A 22,805-nucleotide genomic window follows, 5' to 3' on the forward strand; every position below is an offset into this window, starting at 1 on the left:
AAATAATTTTATTCAAATCTAATTTATATAATTCAAATCAGTCTAAACTATTTTAAATCAATTTAAATTAATTTTAATATTTTAAATTAAATAATAATGTTAATATAAATCCATAAATTTATCTAATTTTTTTTGTTTTTTTTTTGAACGTCTGATTAATTATGCTATTACAACGATGAGAAATATTACATACACGATTCTACAGCCGATAATTCTAACCATCATATGAGAATGCACGTCTGAATGCATCGTTCGAGCCGTCCTATGAGATCCATGTTCGATGATACGCCTTTGCACCATGCTGAAGACCTCTTGTAACCCTTTTTCTCCATGATCTGCATAATTTGCGTTTTCTGGGATTTGAACTCCAGACCTCCTGGTGTAAAAATATTAATGAACCCTTAGTCAAACCACTGGACTAAGGGGTCTTCCACAATTTCTTTTTGTTTTGTATATATAATTTTGATAATTCGTTAAAATAATTTTATAATCAAATTCAAAAACTAAAATATTTTATATAAATTATATATATAATCAATCAATAATTCGTCCAAGCGCTGTTTAAATTCGTTTTGGCTTTTAAATAATCCACATATATTTGCGAATTTTCTTACATAGCGTTTAGTTACTTCCTAGTAACTTTTTGAATATTGCTTCTACACAATACACTTATTCAATGATTGTAATTAACGACTCATTAATATCCTTTGAATATTTTCATTCTTTCCATATTCAATAGTCGATGTATGGTTGACGAGTTAACATTTTGAGTTTGAACTTTTCATCTTAATCTAAAGATCTATCTAGAACAATTTATAGTTCATGCTTCAAGATTTCTCTAACTATGATATCTAAACAACCCTGGATCCGAGGAGAACTATAATGATTTTTGATACGTTCATATATATATATATAACATGTCTACCCAATATCAAGTATTAAATATATCTTGTAGTAAATTAATACGATCTACACATGTACAGATAAGTGAAATTAACTTTTAACGATGAAATTTTCATTGACAGAGGAAGCAAAATGAAAGATTGATTTGCATGGCTACTAAAGAGTCATTAGTTTTGTTTAACATTCAGATTCCACAATAATTGGGGTTAAACTATGCGAGAAAAAGGCATATTCTCCTAAAAAGGCATATTCCTCGAATTTCAGATGTGGCGGCGCTAGCCACGGGTTTATTACAGCTCGCAAAAAAAGAGTCATATCCAAGTAAGCCCTCACGACACGTCTCCATTGCGTGCCAATATAGATAGACTTGGAACGTAAAATTTTATGTGTAGGGTCTTGAGAGAAACAAAGACTAAGTTGGACTCATGTGAAACTATTTTGTAATGTACAGGAACCAGATTACATGAATGGATTGCACGTAATTTCGTACTCTATATGGTTGTCAAAGTTTCATGCTCTCACTTAAAACTTAAAAGGTTAAACACAATTATTACACTAGTCAAATTTAAAACATGCTACACAATAATATATTTCAGCACTTCTCGTCGGTGAAATCAAAATACAAAACATCATCAGCTCATTTGATTTATCGATTATTATTTTTGTAATAATGACGTGAGTTAAATCGCAAAGGACACAAATATAATCTCTTTTGTAACATCTGAAAAGAGAGTGGTGAAATCATATTTACTTAATCCAGTCGCATTTTACCTTTAATCTTTTTACAAAACTCGCAGATCGCCGAATCTATGTGGACCTTTGAATAACTAGTCTTCGTCAATAACTCACATTCAATCGTAGAAAACAATAAAACACGACCACGCACCAAAAATAGTACTTACCTATCATTTCCTTTTAGAATATTTAGTTCTCAGAGAATAAATAAGTTTTAGTGGACGCGAAAAGTCATATTATCTTTTGAGGCAATGCTTGAATGATTGGGTGTAATTCGATAGATGCATCTAAAAAGAGCCAGAGAGAGTTGTTGGTAGAGTCGGTCCTCACACTGATTTTCCTTTGTAAAATAATGTTAGTATATAGTACTATATTATCATATAATTATAAAATATTATAAGTTTATTGTTTTCAGCCTCGATCTTAATCTTCTACACCACAGAAAATCTTACACGTGGATCTCTATGCGTCACCTTCATTTTTTCGATGGAGAAAGACAACAGAGTGCGCGCATCACCTCCGATAGAATGTTCATCTTCATGTATTTAATTAATTTTATGGCTAAGTTTGATTGTTTTAAAGACGATAAGTTATTTAAAACTTAATCTCCAAATATATGTATATGAGCAATTGCAATCATAGAACTTTATGTTATTAAAAATTAAAATGTGACAACTATATTTTAAGACAAATTATGACTACATATTAATCCCTTTCCGACAATTAGGTGAAAGCAACTTACTAACTACAACTTCCTAATCAGCCTGGCCAGTGTACTCATATTTGTGTATAATTTAAGATATGTGTGTTACTTCTAACTAATTGAAGCAATATAAAATTAAGAGATAAATTACCGGCTGAAAATCCATTTGGTTTGCAGAATTAGCAGAGTCCAAGTTTAACATCTTTATAGTTGTTTTGACAAGTTTTCAAATAATATAACCAAAGGAACAAACAAAAACTAGCTTACCAAAACCGTATCATATTGAACTAATCCTGCCAGACTTAGTAGACTAGGTCATCGAACATGTCACAACATCTCTAATGTATCTTTTTTTTTTTTTTAAGACATCTCTAAGTATCTTACAACCTTAAAAATGCAGTAATCGAGATCATCATAGCTGTGAAAATAGTACATTAGCAGACAATCTTTGTTCGGTTTGTCTCTATAGCACATCATTTAGATTTTTAAGGATTACAATAATTTTGCAAACCAACAAAACTTTCATATGAATAGGACTGTGACCGTCCCATGCCAAAGCAAAAGAATAATACATTTAGCCCCACATGTCACTAATATGGCATTTCCGAGTAATGCATGAGGCAGGCCACTATAAATTATTTATTTTATTTTTTTTGCAATCAACAAGTTTTTTTTTTTTTTTTTTTTTATAATCCAGGGTTTTCCACTTACGTGGATAATTTTCTGGGCCCGGTTAAGCAGCGGTCCACTTCACCCGGGAGGGCTATACCTGGACTGGGGATAAGGCCCAACACCCAGTACCGCATTTGATGACAAGATGGACAGTTCTCCTCCGCCTGGCGTCGAACCCGGGAGCATGACAATTGGCCCCCATTACCAAACGAGCTACGCATCCCGTCACAACAAGTTATACACCACAAATTAATAGTCGGTGATTTATTTAAAAGTCAATGTGTGAATAATGTGAAAAACACCAAAGTTTGTTTTATGGCACCACAAATTAATAGTCGGTGATTTATTTAAAAGTCAATGTGTGAATAATGTGAAAAACACCAAAGTTTGTTTTATGGCTAGCTTTTGTTCTTATCTCGGATCCACCCCATGTGGTGCATGGTTCAAGTACGTCTTTCGTATTTTAATCTACTCCTTAATAATGTCACAGCTACTAAGAATTTTTTTATGAATACTGACAAAACAAATTATAAATAGGCTAGTGGCATAAATAATAAGAATAAAATGTAGGAAAATGTATTAATTCATATTTTAGGTGATTACGTATATGATTCGATACTCTTTTACGAGACATGCAAGTGTAGCTACATGTATATCAATAAATCCTATTTCTTTTAAATTCTTTTCTTTCTCGACATTTAAAAATTTGATAAACATGATGAAGATTATGAGTGTTTAGATAGCCTAAGCTGATCTAAGTTTGTTTAAAAGACTAAACCTTGGGTTTAACCCTAATTCAGTTTTAGTCTATGGTTAAATAAATGAGTGCTAAGTTTGCAATCAACATTTCACTAATTTTAGAAGTAAAGTCAGCTTGCAATTTTGTGGGCTGTAAAGAAATCTAGTTAACATTTTTTATATATATAATTTAGAAATTTTATAAAACATATAGTTTTCTAAAATTTTAGAAGTATAAACTGATGTTTCACTTACTAGGACAGACATGTTTACTATATCCAAGAACCAAACTCATTGGTTGCAGACCACTGGCTTTCGGCCGACCATAAACAAATACCGGACCTCTTAAATTAGATTCATCTCTTCTCTCTAACTTTCATTGAGAACCTGAAAACGAAATCACTTTTCAAAATATTTTTCGTAATGGGCTTACATTGATGAAATAGCCCGTTAACATTCTTGACTGGGCTTAAAAGCCTATACTGCAAGAACCCAATTATTTACCAAAAAGACGCGTCTGTATTCATAAAACCTAAAAAAGGGAAGTGAATTTCATTATCCACGACCCGAAAAGGAAAGATTAGCTGGCGTGTAAATGTTATATTTCCAAAAACATTAGGACAATCTGAAACAAACTATCAAAATACAGGGGTTTAAAAGTGAAAATACATATTAGTTGAGCGCATTACCAAAGCAAACCACCTAAAAGAGAGAAAGAACATCGGAGAGTGACGTTAACACGACCGTTGATAGGCACCGTTTCAACTCGCCGCCGGTGACATTAAAACCGCCTAAGCACAATTATCTCAGAATCTCCCATTACCCTTTTCAGAAAGATCCTCACTTTCCTTCCTCAACCTGTTATTGCTTCACTGCAATACAATCTTCAATCCCCTCTCTATTTACTCTCTTCCAGGTTTGCTTGATTCTGTCATAAACTCTTGAAAAGTGTTAGGCTTTTTGCTTCTTCCGATTTAAATTGAAAAAAGTTTCGATTCCTTTTGCTCAGTATTATATGTTTACAAGCATAATGTTAAAGATGGGTAGAGAGAGACTAGTGTTTGTTATAAACCACGGTTTGTTTTCTTGATTAGTCTAATCTTCGGTCTGTTTCGTTCTCTTGTCTGCAAGTGTCGGCTTACAATCAGAAATCTATAATCTTTTTAATCAAAAGTCAAAAACTTTGTCTGAATTTTTAGTAGTATCTTTAATGTGTTAGATTTGATTCAATCCTTTTCACTGTAGGATGTTAATGATGAGAACATTAGGAACCGTAGTTATGATTCTGTGCTTGAATATAAGAGAAGTTTTTTGTATATTCAGGGTAAAGACCTTATCTGATAATGGTCTTCTAAGACGAGGATACAAGTCTCTGTCATCGACATGAAGGAGAGTGTAACCAAGGGGAGGATCGAGAAAGAAACAGATAAGGCTTGTGTTTCGGTTGAGAAAGCTGAGTCTACTTTACTCTCATCTCTTGTGAAGAAAGGGAAAGTAACATCGAATAAAAGGAAGTATACTAAGCGCAAAACCGAGGAAGAACTAAGTTCAAAATCCAACAAGAGGAAGTATTCTCGTGGGCTGGTTCGTTGCAATGAGGAGGAGGAGGAGAAGGGTAAGAAAACGAGGAAGAGGAAAAGTAAGAGACAACAAAAGGGTAATAAGGCTGAGGAGGAGGAGGTAGATGAAGCGTTACGGTTGCAGAGACGGACAAGGTATTTGCTTATTAAGATGAAGATGCAGCAGAATCTCATCGATGCCTACGCAGCTGAAGGTTGGAAAGGTCAGAGGTACAAAACATTTTTTTGAAATTTACTCTCAGTGTTTCTTCTTATGTGGGAAGGTTTTAGATTATTCCTAATTTGTTTGATATATTACCAAAAGAGTAGTTAATGTGGCGTTACAGAACGCGTTTTAATCAAGTTTGGTTGCTGTCTTCAATTTCCTCAGCCGGGAAAAGATAAGACCAGACAAGGAGCTTGAGAGAGCACGGAAACATATCTTAGACTGCAAGCTTGGACTACGCGACGCCATTCATCAGTTAGATCTTCTTAGCTCGGTGGGAAGCATGGAAGAGAGAGTTATGGCTCCAGATGGTTCTATTCATCATGACCATGTCAGTAAGAGTCTTTTTATTTCACCATAAACATGTTGACACTATTAACCATGGTTCCAACCAATTTGCAGATATTTTGTGCGGAATGCAACTCGCGAGAGGCTTTTCCGGACAACGATATAATACTTTGTGATGGAACGTGTAACCGTGCGTTTCACCAGAAGTGTCTTGACCCTCCTTTGGAAACAGAAAGCAGTAAGTATGCTTTGTGCTATTGCTCTTACATATATATATATATATTTGTCTTTAGAGTAGTTTATACACTCCTGAGTTTTTTTCTTTACTTAATCTCAACAGTACCTCCTGGAGATCAAGGCTGGTTTTGCAAATTTTGTGATTGCAAAATTGAAATCATCGACGCAATGAATGCGCAGATAGGAACTCAGTTCTCTGTGGATAGCAACTGGCAGGTAAACCTTTTGGCAAGCTCTAGAGATACTTCACTAGATGAACTCTAGTTTTGAAACATTTACACTCTTTTTTTTTTTCTCTATGTGTTAAGGATATTTTTAATGAAGAAGCTAGTCTTCCTGTTGGATGTGAAGCTACACTAAACAAGGAAGCGGATTGGCCTTCGGATGACTCTGAGGATGGTGATTATGACCCTGAAACGAAGGATAAAAGCAGCAGCAAAAGCGATAGTGGTGGTGGTGATAATGATGGGGAAAGCGTTTCGAGTAGTAGCGTGAGTTTAGCGTCTGATGGTGTAGCACTTTCAACAGGATCGTGGGAAGGTGGCAATATGGTGGAATCAGGGGAGACGAGTAACGAAGAAACTGTGTGCGGGCCAAGACAGAGGAAGACTGTTGACTATACTAAACTATACCATGTGAGTGACAACAACATCTATTGATTTTTTAATCTTGATTTGTGTTTGATGATTGTTTTGCTATTAGGAAATGTTTGGAAAGGATGCTGTTCTGCAAGAGCAAGGTAGTGAAGACGAAGATTGGGGTCCTAGTGACAGAAGGAAGAGAAGAAAGGAATCTGATGGAGGAAGCACACTTGGAACTGTATGTGAAAACAATAAGAAAGATCAAGATGTTAAGGAAACACCAGAACAGAGTGAGAGAGATTCTGTCTCTGTAGAAGGCAAAGTTGGGAAGAGACGGATGTTCAGAATCCCAAGAGCTGCAGTTGAGGTCTGAAATTTTTCGCTTTCCTGTTTTAGTGAGAAAAATAAAAGAATTACTTTGCTAAGTTTGAAGTTTGTTTGAATAAATGTATTCAGAAGCTACGTCAAGTGTTTGTAGAGAATGAGCTTCCTTCCAAAGCTGTGAGGGATAGTCTTTCAAAAGAGTTGAGTCTTGACCCAGAGAAGGTAATACTGAGACCCAATAAAATATTCGTAAGGATGTTTCTTGGAACTTAGGCTCATTCATATAGTAAATATTTTGGCTGGCCGTGTGTGCTTAAATTTTGTGTGTTTTCAGGTTAGCAAATGGTTCAAAAATGCGCGGTATATGGCATTGAGGAATAGGAAGGTACACCATATTGTTTCCTTCTCACATATGAAACGTTGTCTGGACTTCCTCAGAGACTTTGAAAATTTCTTACAGATGAGATCAATCATATGTGTTCCATTCTTTTCACTATTGCAGACGGAAAGTATGAAACAACCTGAAGGGTCGAAGGCGGGGTCTGGAGATTCTGGACCAGAAGCAGTCATGATGGAGAAAAACACAGAAACAAATGAGACTCAATGTATTGTTGATGAGAGCGTCATGGAGGAAAACATTGGAACAAATGAAACTCAAGGCTCTGTGGATGAAACTACCAAGGAGAAAAACACAGTAACAAATGGAATTAAAGATACCTTGGACGAGACTGTCATGGAGGAAAACACAGAAGCACCAAAAATTCAAGATACCTTGGTTGAGACTTTCATGGAGAAAAAATCAGAAACAAATGTGATTCAAGATACAGCGGACGAGACTGTCATGGAGTACACAGAAACAAAGGAAGTGCAAGATACTGTAGACGTGGAGAACAACTCAGAAACAAATGAAATACAAGGCACCATGGAAATAAATGAAATTCAGGATACCATGGACGAGACTGTTCCACTCAGTTATGATGGTTTTACCAATCAGACGACAGTTTCTGCGTGTAATGATAAGCAGGAGGAAACTGAAGACGCCAATGACTCCTTTCCTACTCCCCCAGAAGATGAGAGTCAACAGTATCTTGAACAGAAAGACTCTTCTTTCGCTCTAGTGGTATGATACAAAATTAACCCTTTTTTGCCAAAATGGAGTTTAGTATTAGAGCATTAACTAGTTATTGATTCAGAACTTGCTCTATGAACTTGTCTTGAGCAGTGGTGTTGGAAAATACTAGATGTCTGAAGTTAGTTGTTCTTATTTTGTATTTACAGCCGCATGAAGAGCTAACCAGCGAAATGAGCGTAGAGACGCCTCTTGAGGATAAGGAGGCAGAGGAAGAATTGGAAGCGTTGATGGAGGTTCTTTGTAGAGCAGAAAACAAGTTAATGGATGTAACGCATAGGCTTGAGAGATTTAAAACACCGAAAGGCCGTAAAAAGTTAAGCAAGTCTTCTTCTTGTTTATCTGAAGAAGACTATGTAGTGTATGTACCAACAGCAGAGATCAAAGTGAAAAGGTGAAAAGAAACGTAGATCTCTTGCTCAAGTTTTGGTGTTGTTAGATTCTTTGGGAAATCAAGTCTAAGAATACCCTTTTGTATTTTGTCCAGCTTGTCATCTAAAGATTCTAAACTTAAAATATATCCCAGGAAAACAAAATAAAACTGGGGTTATTATATGAGAGACTTACATAAAAGGACACATTGTGAGTTTTGTTTACTCTATAAGACACAAAGCAATTTTGACACATTTTTTTCGTGCCAGCTGTCTTTATTGAAACAAAAATGACCTTGGCTATTACTAAAGAGAAAGATGCTTATTTTAAGGTAGCAAACTGAAAAAGAACCAGTTACTTTGTAATTGCAATAAAAGATAAAGCAATAAAACAAAAAGTTAGATATATGAGTTTATGAGAATATATCGTGGACGTCAGATCATTTTGAAGAAAGCAGATCCAACGATCCGAAGATGTGTTGATTTGTGGACGAGTTTTTGTGGACGAATTCTCTTGGACAAGGTTTCTCGTAGACAATTTGTGGATACTATATATGTAGACAAACAAATTGGTGGACATGAAAATGTTACAAAATTTTCTGTGGATACCGTATCCACCACCACCTTCTCCTCCTCATGTCTTCCACCTCATATTCACATCCATCACCACAACATCCACCAACACGGCATCCACCACCACTTCCTACTCCTCGCATCTTCCACCTCCGTATCCATATCCACCACAACAGTATCCACAGCCACGGCATCCACCACCACATCCTCCTCCTCACGTCTTCCACCTCCGTATCAACATCCACCACCATAGCATCCACCATCACGGCATCCATAATCACCACCAGCTCTTCATCCTCACGTCTCCACCTCTGTATCCACAACCACCACAACGACATCCACCACCACCTCCTCCTCTCATGAACCAAGATAAAAAATCAGACAAGAAATTAACTTTTCATATATGAATCTGTTAGATATATTTATGAAATTAGGAACAGAGAGTCATGATTGAGAATGGATTGGAGTTTCTGAATTCATGGTGTGACTCACCAATGGTCGAGTATGAAGAGCTGACGGAAAAGTTTCAGATCGAACAAAAGCTAGAGGTGGAGATAGAAAGCTTGAACAAAGTGACGGTTCCGACGCTTCACCAAAGACGCCACGATGGAGATGTCGAATTTGAGAAAGTGGATTAGGGTTCAGATCGATCTGTGGTTTTAGTAGAAGTTGGTTAAGAGCCAAAATTAGGGTTCATGTCTGGGGGTAATCGATTTTGAAAAGGGGATTTGTCTTACAAAAGTGAAAAAGATTTCATTATATTTCGATTTTTTTTATTTTCCTCACTAGTTTTCTAATCGTTATAATGAAGATGAGAAAATCGGTTGGTTCAGTCTCTTGGTTTTACGATCTAGTTAGACACTTATCCAATAGTTACTCTTTACATAGATAAAGGGTAGTTATGGCAATTTACTAAGAGAAAGTGTCTAGTTTGGGCCAAAGTGTCTATGAGAGTAATTCATAATTTGAAATGTGTCTCTGAGAGTAAATTCCTCTTATTATATTACAGAACTTGAGCTCTTTTGACGTAACACATTTCTTAGCTTTAAATTTTTTTTATTGGTAAACATTTTACCAAATAATAAACCGATAAAAAAGTTGTACGACTGCCAGAACATGACTCCTTAACATGCCTACTGTCACTTCTTATGAGCTACTCAACATCTGTTTGCATGACTTCACAGATCAAATAGAAACATTTTGTAAACGTCTTTATGTAGTACTTACAATAAGCACCATCTGTGTAAGTCCTTAGTTTTGACTGCTAACGAAGTTAAATAATACCCATCAGGTGTTTTGAAGCTCAAATAAACCCTTACAATAGTACCATCTTACAACAAAACATCTTCATAAAAAGATTGCATAAAAAGAACTGGTTTTTGGTACAATGAAACAAATTAGAAGTTGATAAAACAATTTGGATCATTATAAGCTGCAATTGCCGTTTGTATCTTTGTCTCTACTGTACTCTTCTCTTCTTCATTCGCCTGCAAATTCAGCACAGAAAGTATTCTACATGTAAGTTGGCTCCTTGAATTAATTTCAAATCTGTTGTACATACTACAAGCATGGGTGTTGACAACATAAAGGACGGTAAATAATTGTTCTGATATGATTTGAAAACGACAGATAAAGAGAGGTTGTCAAAATGAAATGATCCACTTTTTTAAAGAAAAGATTGATAGGAGTAAAGATCTTACCAACTCTCCATTTCTCACTGTATTTTTAGCGTCTGAGTATACTATATGTTAAAAACCTAAAATGCTATAAAGGTGGGTGAAAACAACACAAAATATCATATTGTATTCATTTGTTAGACAAGAAATAATCATATTTGTAACTGTAATGTGGGTAAAACTCACGTTCAAAACGGGAAAGCGAGAAAGAACGCATGAGATTATAAATAGCCACGTTTTACAACTGCTGCAATACATTTTAGCTAACGACGCATTATGCTACACGAGGGGCTAAGATTTCACACAGATTTAACCAAATTATTCTAATTTTTAATGACATTTAACTTTTGAGAGAATCTAATCCCTCCACAAAAGTCAAGGTGAAATTCAAAATAGAAATGATGGGCTCGAAGCCATCTCAATAATTGGAGCTTTATATAATTGATTATGATGTCCAGATTATATAATTTTTATTTACTTAGAATGAATTAAGGTCTACTGAATGGAGACATGTGGGAACAAAAGTAGTAATTAAATGGGTCCTTCTAAAGGTTAACCCTTTTGAATTTGATAGTGATTTCCACAAAAAAAAGTTTAGAATATATCAAGAATTTGTCTTTCCACTATTGTGAAATGAATAAGAACCAATGTTTGTTAGCCAAAAAAAAAAGAACAACCCAGTCGGCTAGATTATTTTAGTCATATGTTTTTTATTCACATGATTGATTGATTGATGTCCACCTAAGAGCTTTATCTACGTGCCGTCAAGTGACAAACAAAGTCATTTTTAATGTATTCCGTTTTAGAGTTTAACTTTGACCTCTAACAATGACTAATGTTACAATGCATCTGTGCTAGTTAACAACACATAAATGTTGTAATTTCACCAAATCATATAAAAAATATAGACACTATTTAAGGAGACAAAAGTTGTAAGAAAAAAGAGAGAGAGAGGTGAAACCTGGAGGAAGAGAGTGGTAGAGAGACGAGATGAGAAGGAAGAGAAGTTAGTAGTGAGAATGTTGAGATTCAAAGACTCCAACAATTTACAAAGCTGCAACATTGTCTCTCTCTTCTTGCTACATGTTATGCATACCACCACTGTCTTCTCTCCCATACATGTCACCGTCATCTTTTCATTTTTATAAAATTTGGAATTAAACTTTTACTATTTTGAAACCTTTAAATAAAAACATGTGATAGTACTTACTTCGAGAACTTCGATGAGGGAGTGATTATGCACTCTAGTGATTGATGATCCAAAAGTATTGTAATCCATCTGCCTGGACTTCTTTGATCTCATGGCATTAATGCATGAGAGATCTTGCTGCTGATTTCCCGCGAAATTATTGATGCAATCGTAATCTCTTGTAGGGTTATCTAGCAACATTGATCGTGATTCGAGCTCTCTGATCTCTGCTTCCAGTTTCTTCTCTTGGTCAATAAGGTCTTGCAGATAGTTTATTGAATCTCTGATGACAGATGCCTTGTCCAACTATATATATAATATAAATAAACATGTAACAATTAAGTAAAGTTCTAATAATTCATTACATGTATAGATCACTTCTACACTATTGGGGTAATTTGGGGACCAAAATATATATTAGTTTGGCTTGACATGGTTACTTTTGCCATTTTTTTAATGGTTGGTTGGATTTGGTTAAACTATATTGAATATATCTTATAGTTTTTATTTCCTTGAAAGAAAGAATTTAGTTATTTAATTTCTGTTGACCCAGAAAATCTTTGCTGGTGACAAATTTTATTTTATTGAATTATTTGGGTATAAAAATAAAATAAAAAGGGACAGTTGATTAAATTAATTAAGAGAAACCATTACTGGAAGTATTAGTGGAAGTACTAATCACACCTTGCTTATATTGGGAACGACAGATCGGAGAGCAAAGAGTCTCTGGTTAAGCTTTTCCCGTCTCTTCCTCTCAGAGGCAACGTTCTTTGAAGTCACCGGCGACGTTGCTGCTCCGTCCGGCGAACTTGACTCGCCGGAACCCGAAAAAGCTTCTTCTAGCGGCCAACTAAATTTCAATTTATAACTTAAAACAACTTCATTAATCAATGACCACTAAAAACAAAAGAAAAAACAGAAAAGAGGTACTTAGACAGATTCTAAAAGTACCTGTCAAATTCGAGTTCTTGATTTTGGAAAAACATTGTGGTTTCCCAATAATTCTTGTACTCATCGTCAAGATCTTCCATTTTCGGACGCACACACAAACTAAAACGATGCTTTCTTGAAATGGAAGGTTTTGTTTTTTCTTTCTTTTGATTGAGTGTCCTGTCTCCAAACTAGTGTGGGCCGAGGATTTTATAGAGAAAAGAGTCTGACAGAGAGAGAAGGTTCAGTTTTAGGCACGTGTGTGTGATGTAGGATCTTAATCTCCTGAAATAACATACGTTCTTGACCGTTCGATTCAATAGATCTTAAATTCGGTTTCCTTTTTTTTTTCTTTTTTCTTTAATAATCAATTCGGTTCCTTTCGACCAATATAAAAAAAGAAAAACCTTTCACTCACACAATACGCATTAGTCATGTGTTTGTAGTACAACTATAGTAGCAGTACAATTCCTAGCACACTTCATTACTAAATGATTGAATATATTAGCTCCATCTACAATAGATTTGTTAACAACCTATAGCATAAAAGGAAAGCAGATAGGTTATTTCAAATTACAAATACAGGTAGACATCATGTTAATGTGTCTGTAATAATTATGGCTAATAATTGGGATGATTGTCAACTTTTTCGCTAAATTTTACTTTAAATATATTCTAACTGGACCCAGAAGACTCTTTAGTCTTTACTGTCCTTTGAATTGAATGCAGGACATATCATGTTTACTTCTGTTCTGTGTGAACATATATATATTGTCATGGAATAATCTGAAGTATCTTTAACAAAGGTAAAGGTATAAGTATAACCATAGACCTATCTAGCAATCAAAAATGTAACTGTGAAAACGATATAATGTAGGAATAATCCAAAATCAAAGGTATATAAGAAGCAAATATCATAGAAAGCAAAGATGTCAGATGATAATTAATTCTTCTAATTGCGTATGCAGTTTTTTTCTAGTGAATTGTAAGGATATTTTTCATAGTCTAATTAATTTTAAAATATCAAAATCACATGACCGTAAGGAATTGGGTGGTAGATTTATCTTGGACAATCAAATACACGTACATGTCCACACTCAACCCGTTTATTTGCAGCCCCACGAGGAAAATGTTTAAATCGTTTTAGACTGTTAGAGTTGACACGGTCGGTCAGGTGGATCCGTAATTTGAGTTATTATTTTATGCTATTTAAAGTTCTTAAGTGTGAATAGAACTCTAAATAATTATATTGTTAAACACAAATTCGGCATATTCAAAATTCCGAAACGACACATCGGATAGAAGATACTGAAAATACGTGTATAGTATATAATACACACGTTAAATTTTTGTATGATCATATATCTGCAATATCCCAGCCTAGCTTTTACAGCTTCATGGCTTCCCGCAGCATCTGGCAACAGTGCGATCTCTCAAGATTTTCCGAGGTTCGCATGCACAGTCTGTGTGAGTTAGAGGGAACGTGCAGAAAATATCGCCAAGAAGTATCTCTTAACATTGGTAAACTCTGTAGTTAAGAACAAAAGCTTATTCAAGAAAAAAAAAGAAGACAAAGAAAAAGAACAAAAAGCTTAAGTCTACAACAACTTGGATCAAAAATGGTTTTCGATTATATATTCTTACGTAACTGTTTGCCTTTGATTAGTTGGGAATCGGTGTACTAATTCCGTTTTACTACTAACGAGGGGTTGACCTAGTGATTTCGTGGAAGTCAGGCTTCTTAGATTCAATTTCCATTAGGAGAGAATTAAGCAGCCGTTTCTTGTCTTAGTTTCCAGAATTAATCGAACCTTTACTATCCGGATGACCCGGATCATAAAAAAAAAAATCCTTCTTATTCTCCCTAACCATTGTATCTCATGCCGGGCCTCTTTCTCTATCTCTCTTCTTGTTGTATTAGTTCTTGTTTGTTTTTCTCTAAACCTTTTATTTAATTAAATCAAAAGCACATTTAATAAATAAAGAGATTATGGGACCTAGAGAGATTAGTGGTTTGACCCAAAAATGAAAGAGATTGCTGGTGAAAGGTATGAACATTTTTTGGTGTTTAGTTCCTTGCGATTGTATCTTAAACATTATTAAGCCGTGGTTTGGGTGACCCAACATGATCTTGGCGATCAATGATAATTATTAATAAAATTAGTTGTATGTTGATACCACGTGTATGGAGGATTACATATGCACGACTTGATATGGTTTTGTTTATGAATTCATTAAAACTTCTTGATATTCGATGTTTATGTGCACCAATCAATTTAGTTTTGAGGGATAAAATATTGGCTAGTATAAAATATTAGGCTAAAAGCCAGTATAGTATAGCTTTTATCTTTGGAAGATTCATAAATCTGGATGACACCTTGCAAATATATTATATCAGAGTTGATTACTCTCTAGGCCAGTTTTTGACTTATCTTTAAATTCAGAGTCACTTATCACATGTGAGACACTTTGTTGTGGGCCAGCAATAAACTGTGGACAATTTTGCTCTTAATAGACATTTGATGCGTGGACGGATGATGTGTGGACGGGTGATGCGTGGACGGAGATGAGTGTAAAAATTCCAGAAGTTTCTTCAGAGCAAACTCCATAATAGCTGAGCTTAATGACACAACTCCAACAACAATGTTTGTCTGTGGACAGGAAAGAAGATTTTGATTATGTTGTGGATATGAACACTAACATAACCATGAATAAAGAACAAGAGAGATCTTTTAAATTTGTGGATAGAAAATTGAAGCTTGATATAGTGGATAGAGTAGTAACTCAAACACTAAACACTGATTAAAAAAATGTAACATATTGAAAGGCTATGATATGGATGTCAATGTGTCCACAATATCAAAGATGAACAAATTAATAACTTTAAACCAATTACGACCACATGCATGTCTAGGAAAAAAAACAAGCTTGAGTGATGAAAACAAAGCTAAACAAACCAAAAAGTTAAAACGAGTCAGCTCCTCCTCCAAAACCATCGGTCAAAACGAGTCAGCTCCTCTTTCTGGTGAGCCACACCATTGATTCCGAGATCATCATCGTCGTGGATGAGCTCGGTGAAGCTGCATTGGTTCGAGCTCGTCACAATCCTCCACCATGAGATATGTAGTATGCTAAAAATCATAATTTTACTCATCCAAAAATAACCGTCCATATTTACTCATCCACGCTTACCCGTCCACACTATCTTCCCACACTCATCCACATGTGTCTTTTCATGCTTATATTCTACATGTAGTTATCCACGGTCTTCAAACATCCACATATCACTCATCCATAACACAATCATTGAATACTTGTACAAGTAGATATTTTAAAATATAACAAAAAATATATCAAAGTGGATATCAAATTATAGGGAATAAAAAAACATAATTTATTATATCAACAAAATTTGTTATATGTATTTTTAATTTAAAAATAAGCAAAAACAAAATATTAAGAAGTACATTAAATAATAATAAAAAAACACACTTTCTCTTTTCTTTAGTCTAAAAAAGATCTAATTTTCGAGGAATTACAAAATTTAGAGAATCCATTGTTATTGGAACAAAAATTTTTAAAATCTAAGTAAAATTCATTCTTATTGGGATGCAGATTTTTAGATTCCATTCAAAATCTTTTGTTATTGGAAAAATTTAGTTATGATGAATTTAACAATTCTATTAAAATCTTTTGTTATTGAGATGTAAATTCTTTTTAGTTTTTACTCATAAGACTCAACGAATATCTTCTAACATCCATAAGATTTCTAAAATCTATGTTATAAAACTCACACATATAAACTCACAGTCTATAAGGGTGCTTCAAGAAAAAAAAAACAACGAAAGCAAAGCTGATAAAAATCTTGAACAAAATTGTAAAAGAAGATGTTAAAGTGGTGATGATGCTGTTCAAAGTGTTTTTGCTTTCATCGATGATATTATTCACTCGTACTTTCATCATATATCTATAATATAATATAAAGAAAGAGTTCACTGTTATTATCAAAAGCAAGCTAATGTAATATATTTCTTTCCCCAGAAACACCGTAGACATAAATCAATCTTCAATTGGTAATGATGCAATTCAAAATCAAGCTACTAAAATTGAAAAGTTTCTAGAAAGGGAGATTCGTTTATATTACCTTATAAAGAGAAATTTTTGAAAAAATATATTATGCAAATCCATTGCATTCAATATAAATACATACAAAACATTTGCTAAAAGTTCAGAAGATATTTGTTAACTCTACTTAAATTTTAAGAATTTCTCAACTCTTAAAATTATTAAATTCTATTCAAATTCTTGTTCCAATAACCCCCCTAAGATTCCTACACTGTAGGTATAGATTCCGGTTAAACCAACTTTGACGATCTAAATTTAGCCATTAACAATGAAAAATATGACGAGAGGAAGAGAGGAGCAAGCAATTATTGGTAACACGTAATATTAACGTTGATTTGTAATATGTATTACAATTTGATGTAATTACCGTAAAAAATTATATGATAAAAACTATAGTCTAGCGAATGGATTTGTATTTAGTTCGATCGAGAAATGGATTGATTCGTTTGTTTTACGAGAAGAGATAAGCGAAAGACTAATGAACACGACGAGATGTTATCCAGTTCGGACGCAAACCGCGATCCTACGTCTGGCCGAGGATTTCCTCGGAATTCACTAAGCTCAGTGAAACAACGCCGCCGTATCACTCACCGGAAAAGAAAACCCCGTGATACAGAGAACTCTCACCCCCGTAGATCTCTCTTCATATCTCTCTCGATTTTCTCTCTCTCTATCTCTTTTCTCTCTCACTGTGTTTCCCAAGCTCACCGCTCTCACACTCTACAGATTACAACTCGTCACACGTCGGAGATAACAACCTCTAACAGCCTCTCCGCGTGGACCCCACTCGTAACAACCTCCTTTCGTAAAGAGAAAGACGAAGACTCAAACGGCGACGTTTACATTAAACATAAACCGACTTCTAAACCGAAATCAAATGTCTATTCTCCAGAACCGATTTCAGACCGAAACCTTCTGATTCTCATGGCGACTTTCAACCAATACTTCAACAAACTCCACCTTGGTTGTAAGACGACCATGCTGAGCTTAGCTGAACTCCGATCCTCGATTTTCCTCTGCTTCTCAGGCAGAGACTCCAAGTAGGTTTAACTGGCTTTTAAACCTACCAACTGGAAGTGTCTTGGTGAATACATCTGCAGGGTTTTCACTTGTATGCACCTTTAGAACTCGCAGCTCACCATCTTCAACATTCTCCCTTAAGAAGCCTAGCTTTTTAGCCATATGCTTCGTCCTCTCATGGTGAACATTATTCTTCGTTAATGCCAAAGCACTTTGCGAATCACAAAACAACTCCACGAGTTCTTGTTTGTAGCAAAAATCTTTACTTAGACCCTTCAGCCAAATTGCTTCTTTTCCAGCTTCGGTCATGGATAAAAACTCTGCTTCTGTGGTTGATAAAGCCACCACACCTTGAAGATTTGACTTCCAGCTGATGGCTCCACCACTTGACACAAACGCATAACTAGATATTGATCTTCTTTTATCCAAATCACCAGCATAGTCAGAGTCACATAAACCATATAGTTTGAACTCTGATCCTTTCTTGAACTTCAAGCATACCTCTGTGATTCCCTTGATATACCTCAAGATCCATTTCACTGCTTCCCAGTGTTCCTTCAATGGATTGCTCATGAAGCGACTCACAAGTCTGACAGCATAGGCAAGATCAGGTCTTGTGCCTATCATACCATACATCAGACTCCCAACAACATTACAGTATGGAACATATTCATCACAGACATCACCAGCTTTAAGATCCTCTTCTGTTGCAGCCTTTAGTTTCAAATGACTTCCTATTGGAGTATTCACAGACTTAGCATTCTCCATGTTGTATGTCCTTAAGACCTTCTTCATATAATCAGCTTGAGAGAGTTTCAACGTTCCATGAACTCTGTCTCGAATGATATCAATGCCCAATATCTTCCTTGCTGCTCCTAAGTCTTTCATTTCAAACCGAGAGCTCAACTGATCCTTTAAAGCCTTTATCTGTTTCTTGTCTTTGCACGCCACTAACATGTCATCAACGTACAAGAGCAAGTAAATGTTCCCATCAGTAGTGTGTTTTATGTACACACACTGATCATGACAGCTTCTTAGGAACCCATTCTCTTTCATGAACTGATCAAAATTTTGATTCCACTGCCTTGGACTCTGCTTCAGTCCATAGAGAGATTTTCTCAACAAACACACCCGGTCTTCCTTTCCTTCAAATTCATAACCTTCAGGTTGGCTCATGTATATTTCTTCTTCAAGGTCTCCGTGTAGAAATGCCGTTTTCACATCCAGTTGTTCAAGCTCAAGGTCTTCATTCACCACAATTGACATCAAGTACCGTATAGACACATGCTTGACAACTGGTGAGAATATCTCATTATAATCTACACCTTCCTTCTGAGCATACCCTTTGGCTACTAGACGAGACTTGTACCTTTGCTCCTCAATTCCAGGTATCCCAGGTTTGCGTTTCTAAATCCACTTACACCCAATCACTTTTCTCCCTTTCGGTTTCTTTACCATCCCATGTATGATTCTTATGTAAAGAGTTCATCTCCTCGTCAGACGCCATGATCCATTTCTTCTTTTGAGGATCCTTCATTGATGACTTGTAGTCACTAGGTTCAACACATTCACCATCTTCAGATGCATACATTGCCATATACACGTAGTCATCAAACTTCTTAGGATGTTTCACTTCTCTACGGATTCTGTCTCTGGCAAGTTGATATGTATCTGGATCCTGATTATCTGAGGCTTCTCCGATTTCAGAACCACTCTCTGTTTGGGGTTCTGGTAAGATGTCTCCACCTGAGTCATTATCCTGCTTACTCTCAGATAGAACCAAGTCTAAGAACACAGTGTTCTTTTCTTTCTGCTCCACAGTAGTCTTTTCTAGATCTTTGTAACATTCTTCTTCCTTAAATGTTACGTTCCTGCTCACAGCCGCTCTCTTATCCTCCAGAGACCACACTTTGTAACCTTTAACTCCTCCAGGGTAGCCAATGAAGATGCCCTTCTTGGCTCTAGGTTGTAGCTTCCCATTATCTGAATGATAGTAACATACGCATCCAAACCTTCTCAGATGGTCTAGTTTTGGGACTGACTTAGACTATATCTCTTCAGGCACTTTGTCACCAATTCCAGAAGCAGGTGACATGTTTATCACATACACCGCAGTATTAACAGCTTCAGCCTAAAACACCTTAGGTAAGCCACTCTCATTCAAGATGCTTCTTACTCTTTCAAGTATTGTTCTATTCATTCTCTCCACAACACCATTCTGTTGTGGAGCATAAGGAATGGTTTTATATCTTCCAATTCCACTTTCTGAACAAGACTCATCAAACTCTTTATTGCAGAATTCTAAGCCGTTGTCAGTCTTGAGTTTCTTCACTTTTAAGCATGTTTGATTCTCAGCCAACAGCTTCCATTCCACGAACTTCTCAAAGGCTTGATCTTTTGTTTTTAAGAAAAACACCCCAAACCTTTCTTGAGTAGTCATCTATCAAGCTCAAGAAATAATGACACTTCCCAAGAGACGCTGGAATAGACGGTGATCCCCAGAGGTCCGCATGTATATAGTCAAGACAAGCTTCACTCGTGTGTTTGCCAGTTGCAAAACTTACACGGTGAGCTTTCCCAAGAATACACCTTTCACAAAACTTAACCCTTGACACCTTTGTCTTGTTTAAGTATCCTTTTCTTATCAGCACGTCCATTCCCTTCTGACTGATGTGTCCCAGTCTGCTATGCCAAAGATTAGTTTCATCTTGTACACTCACTGCATTAACTTCTCCCTTGTGACTGTTTCCTTGTAAGTAGTACAAGTTTCCTTCTCTTGTCGCTTTGAGAACTTTTCTGCACCCCTTCTTTACTCTGAGAACTCCATTCTCAGATACAAATGTGCAACCATTACTCTCAAGAGCTCCAAGTGATATCAGGTTTCTTGAAAACTGAGGCACATATCTGACATTTTTCACTGAAACAAACTGAGGCACATACCAATTCCTTATACTGATGACAGACTGTTGTTAGCCATTCTCACAGAACCTCCAACACTTTCGTTTAGATCAGTAAACAAGTCTTTTCTTGGGGTCATGTGAAATGAACACCCAGTATCCAGAATCCATATCTCATTGAAGTCTACCGTTGTCACCATGTTTGCTTCTGTAACAACAAGAGACTCAATAAAGTCAACACCAGTCACAGAAGACGATTCTCCAGACTCAAAAGATTTCTCCTTCCCTTTTTGTCTGCTTCTCTTAGGACAGTCTCTCTTGAAATGTCCCTCTTCACCACACACCCAACAAGTTGGACGATTTCCCTTTCCTTTTGACTTGGATCTGGACTTTTCTTTGAACTTGCTCTGACCTGGAACACGCTTAGTACTCCTCCCTCTGGAGCTTGATTTTGAGTACATAACCTCCCCCTGATTCTTATTTCCTTTTCCATTTACACTGAACTCAAGCTGCTTCGAATGAATAGAGTTCATAACCTCATCCATAGTTACAGTCTCTTTCCCATATCTCAGAGTATCTCCTTGTTCATCAAACTGCTTTGGCAGCGACATCAACAGCAGTATAACTTGATCTTCATCAGAGACTTCTACCATGATGTTTCCAAGATCTGTTATGATTCTCAAGAATTCATCAATATTGTTCTCTATGGATATGGACTCATTTAGTCTGAAAACCATATAGCCGTTGCTTCAGATACATATGATTTTGGCAGAGACAATGACATGTACTGAGCGTCCAGGACCTTGAGCATACCAGCTGCAGTCTTTTCCTTCAAGATCTTTCTCAAGATCATATCAGTGACATTCATAATGATTGTACTCCGTACCTTCCGTTGTTTCTCTGTGACCAACGGATCAGCCTTCTTAGGTGATTCTGAATCAGAATCTCCGCCTTTGACTGATGGATCTTTCAGCTTGGACTCAGCTCTCTTCAACTCTTCTTCATGACTTTGCAAAGCATCCGTCAGACCTAGGAGATCGAGATTCGCCAGCAATCTCTCTCTCCACATGTTGTAGTCAACTACTCCGTCGAACTTCTGCATCTTGATCTTTGCAGAAGTCATCGAGATCTCAGTTCTTATCACTGGATCTCACCGATCTATCTTCGATCTGAACCAATTACCAGAGAACCTGGCTCTGATACCACTTCTAGCGAATGGATTTGTATTTTCTTCGATCGAGAGAGATGGTGTGATTCATTTGTTTTACGAGAAGAGATAAGCGAAAGACTAATGAACACGACGAGATGTTATCCAGTTCAGACGCAAACCGCGATCCTACGTCTGGCCGAGGATTTCCTCGGAATTCACTAAACTCAGTGAAACAATGCCGCCATATCACTCACCGGAAAAGAAAACCCCGAGATACAGAGAACTCTCACCCCGTAGATCTCTCTTCAAATATCTCTCGGTTTTCTCTATCTCTATCTCTTTTCTCTCTCACCGTGCTTCCCAAGCTCACCGCTCTCACACTCTACAGATTACAACTCGTCACACGTCGGAGATAACAACCTCTAACGGCCTCTCCGCGTGGATCCCATTCGTAACAACCTCCTTTTGTAAAGAGAAAGACGAAGACTCAAACGGCGACGTTTACATTAAACATAAACCAACTTCTAAACCGAAATCAAATGTCTATTCTCCAGAACCGGTTTCAGACTGAAACCTTCTGATTCTCGTGGCGACTTTCAACCAATACTTCAACATATAGATTTATGTAATATGTTTGCAGTAAAAATACGAGTTACTATTTTCATTAAAATAACTGACGGGCAACATTTTTGATGTATAAATTGCAGTATAATTTTTTGGTGAAAAAATTATTAAAATATTAAAATATAAATAATAAGTAGTTATTGGAAATAAATAAT

General features: G+C 36.0%; 2 protein-coding genes across 3 annotated transcripts; one reads left to right on the top strand and one right to left on the bottom strand.

Annotated features, from left to right (window-relative positions):
* Positions 1-4,414: 4,414 nt before the first annotated feature.
* On the top strand, positions 4,415-8,685 carry LOC106416404 (pathogenesis-related homeodomain protein). Its single transcript, XM_013857275.3, has 11 exons — positions 4,415-4,667; positions 5,075-5,541; positions 5,702-5,867; positions 5,939-6,062; positions 6,165-6,277; positions 6,370-6,696; positions 6,764-7,009; positions 7,099-7,188; positions 7,301-7,351; positions 7,469-8,086; positions 8,245-8,685. The coding sequence occupies exons 2-11, from the start codon at positions 5,135-5,137 to the stop codon at positions 8,491-8,493; spliced, it is 2,391 nt and encodes a 796-aa protein (XP_013712729.1). The 5' UTR covers positions 4,415-4,667; positions 5,075-5,134; the 3' UTR covers positions 8,494-8,685.
* Positions 8,686-10,312: 1,627 nt separating this feature from the next.
* On the bottom strand, positions 10,313-13,017 carry LOC106417723 (transcription factor bHLH27). Of its 2 annotated transcripts, none has more exons than XM_013858496.3 (5): positions 12,856-13,017; positions 12,589-12,754; positions 11,926-12,210; positions 11,677-11,847; positions 10,313-10,526 (listed from the first exon to the last, which is right to left on the bottom strand). In XM_013858496.3, exons 1-5 carry the CDS (start codon positions 12,933-12,935, stop codon positions 10,437-10,439), a joined length of 792 nt encoding a protein of 263 aa, XP_013713950.1. In that variant the 5' UTR covers positions 12,936-13,017; the 3' UTR covers positions 10,313-10,436. The 2 variants fall into 2 exon arrangements, with proteins under 2 accessions (XP_013713950.1, XP_013713949.1); XM_013858495.3 differs by having other exon boundaries at positions 12,589-12,772.
* Between the last annotated feature and the right edge of the window lie 9,788 nt (positions 13,018-22,805).

The sequence above is a fragment of the Brassica napus genome, chromosome C1 (genome assembly GCF_020379485.1).
Source record: "Brassica napus cultivar Da-Ae chromosome C1, Da-Ae, whole genome shotgun sequence".
In the NCBI taxonomy this organism is placed as follows: Eukaryota; Viridiplantae; Streptophyta; class Magnoliopsida; order Brassicales; family Brassicaceae; genus Brassica; species Brassica napus.

Bases quoted from the DNA above. Each gene is read 5' to 3' on its own strand.
- LOC106417723 (XM_013858495.3), bottom strand. From the start codon at position 12,935: ATGGAAGATCTTGACGATGAGTACAAGAATTATTGGGAAACCACAATG. The intron at 12,211-12,588 runs GTGTGATTAGTA...TTATATATATAG, and splicing joins TCGTTCCCAATATAAGCAAG to TTGGACAAGGCATCTGTCAT. The intron at 10,527-11,676 runs GTTTCACCTCTC...CTGAATTTGCAG, and splicing joins CTACCACTCTCTTCCTCCAG to GCGAATGAAGAAGAGAAGAG.
- LOC106416404 (XM_013857275.3), top strand. From the start codon at position 5,135: ATGAAGGAGAGTGTAACCAAGGGGAGGATCGAGAAAGAAACAGATAAG. The intron at 7,010-7,098 runs GTCTGAAATTTT...AAATGTATTCAG, and splicing joins TCCCAAGAGCTGCAGTTGAG to AAGCTACGTCAAGTGTTTGT. The intron at 8,087-8,244 runs GTATGATACAAA...TTGTATTTACAG, and splicing joins ACTCTTCTTTCGCTCTAGTG to CCGCATGAAGAGCTAACCAG.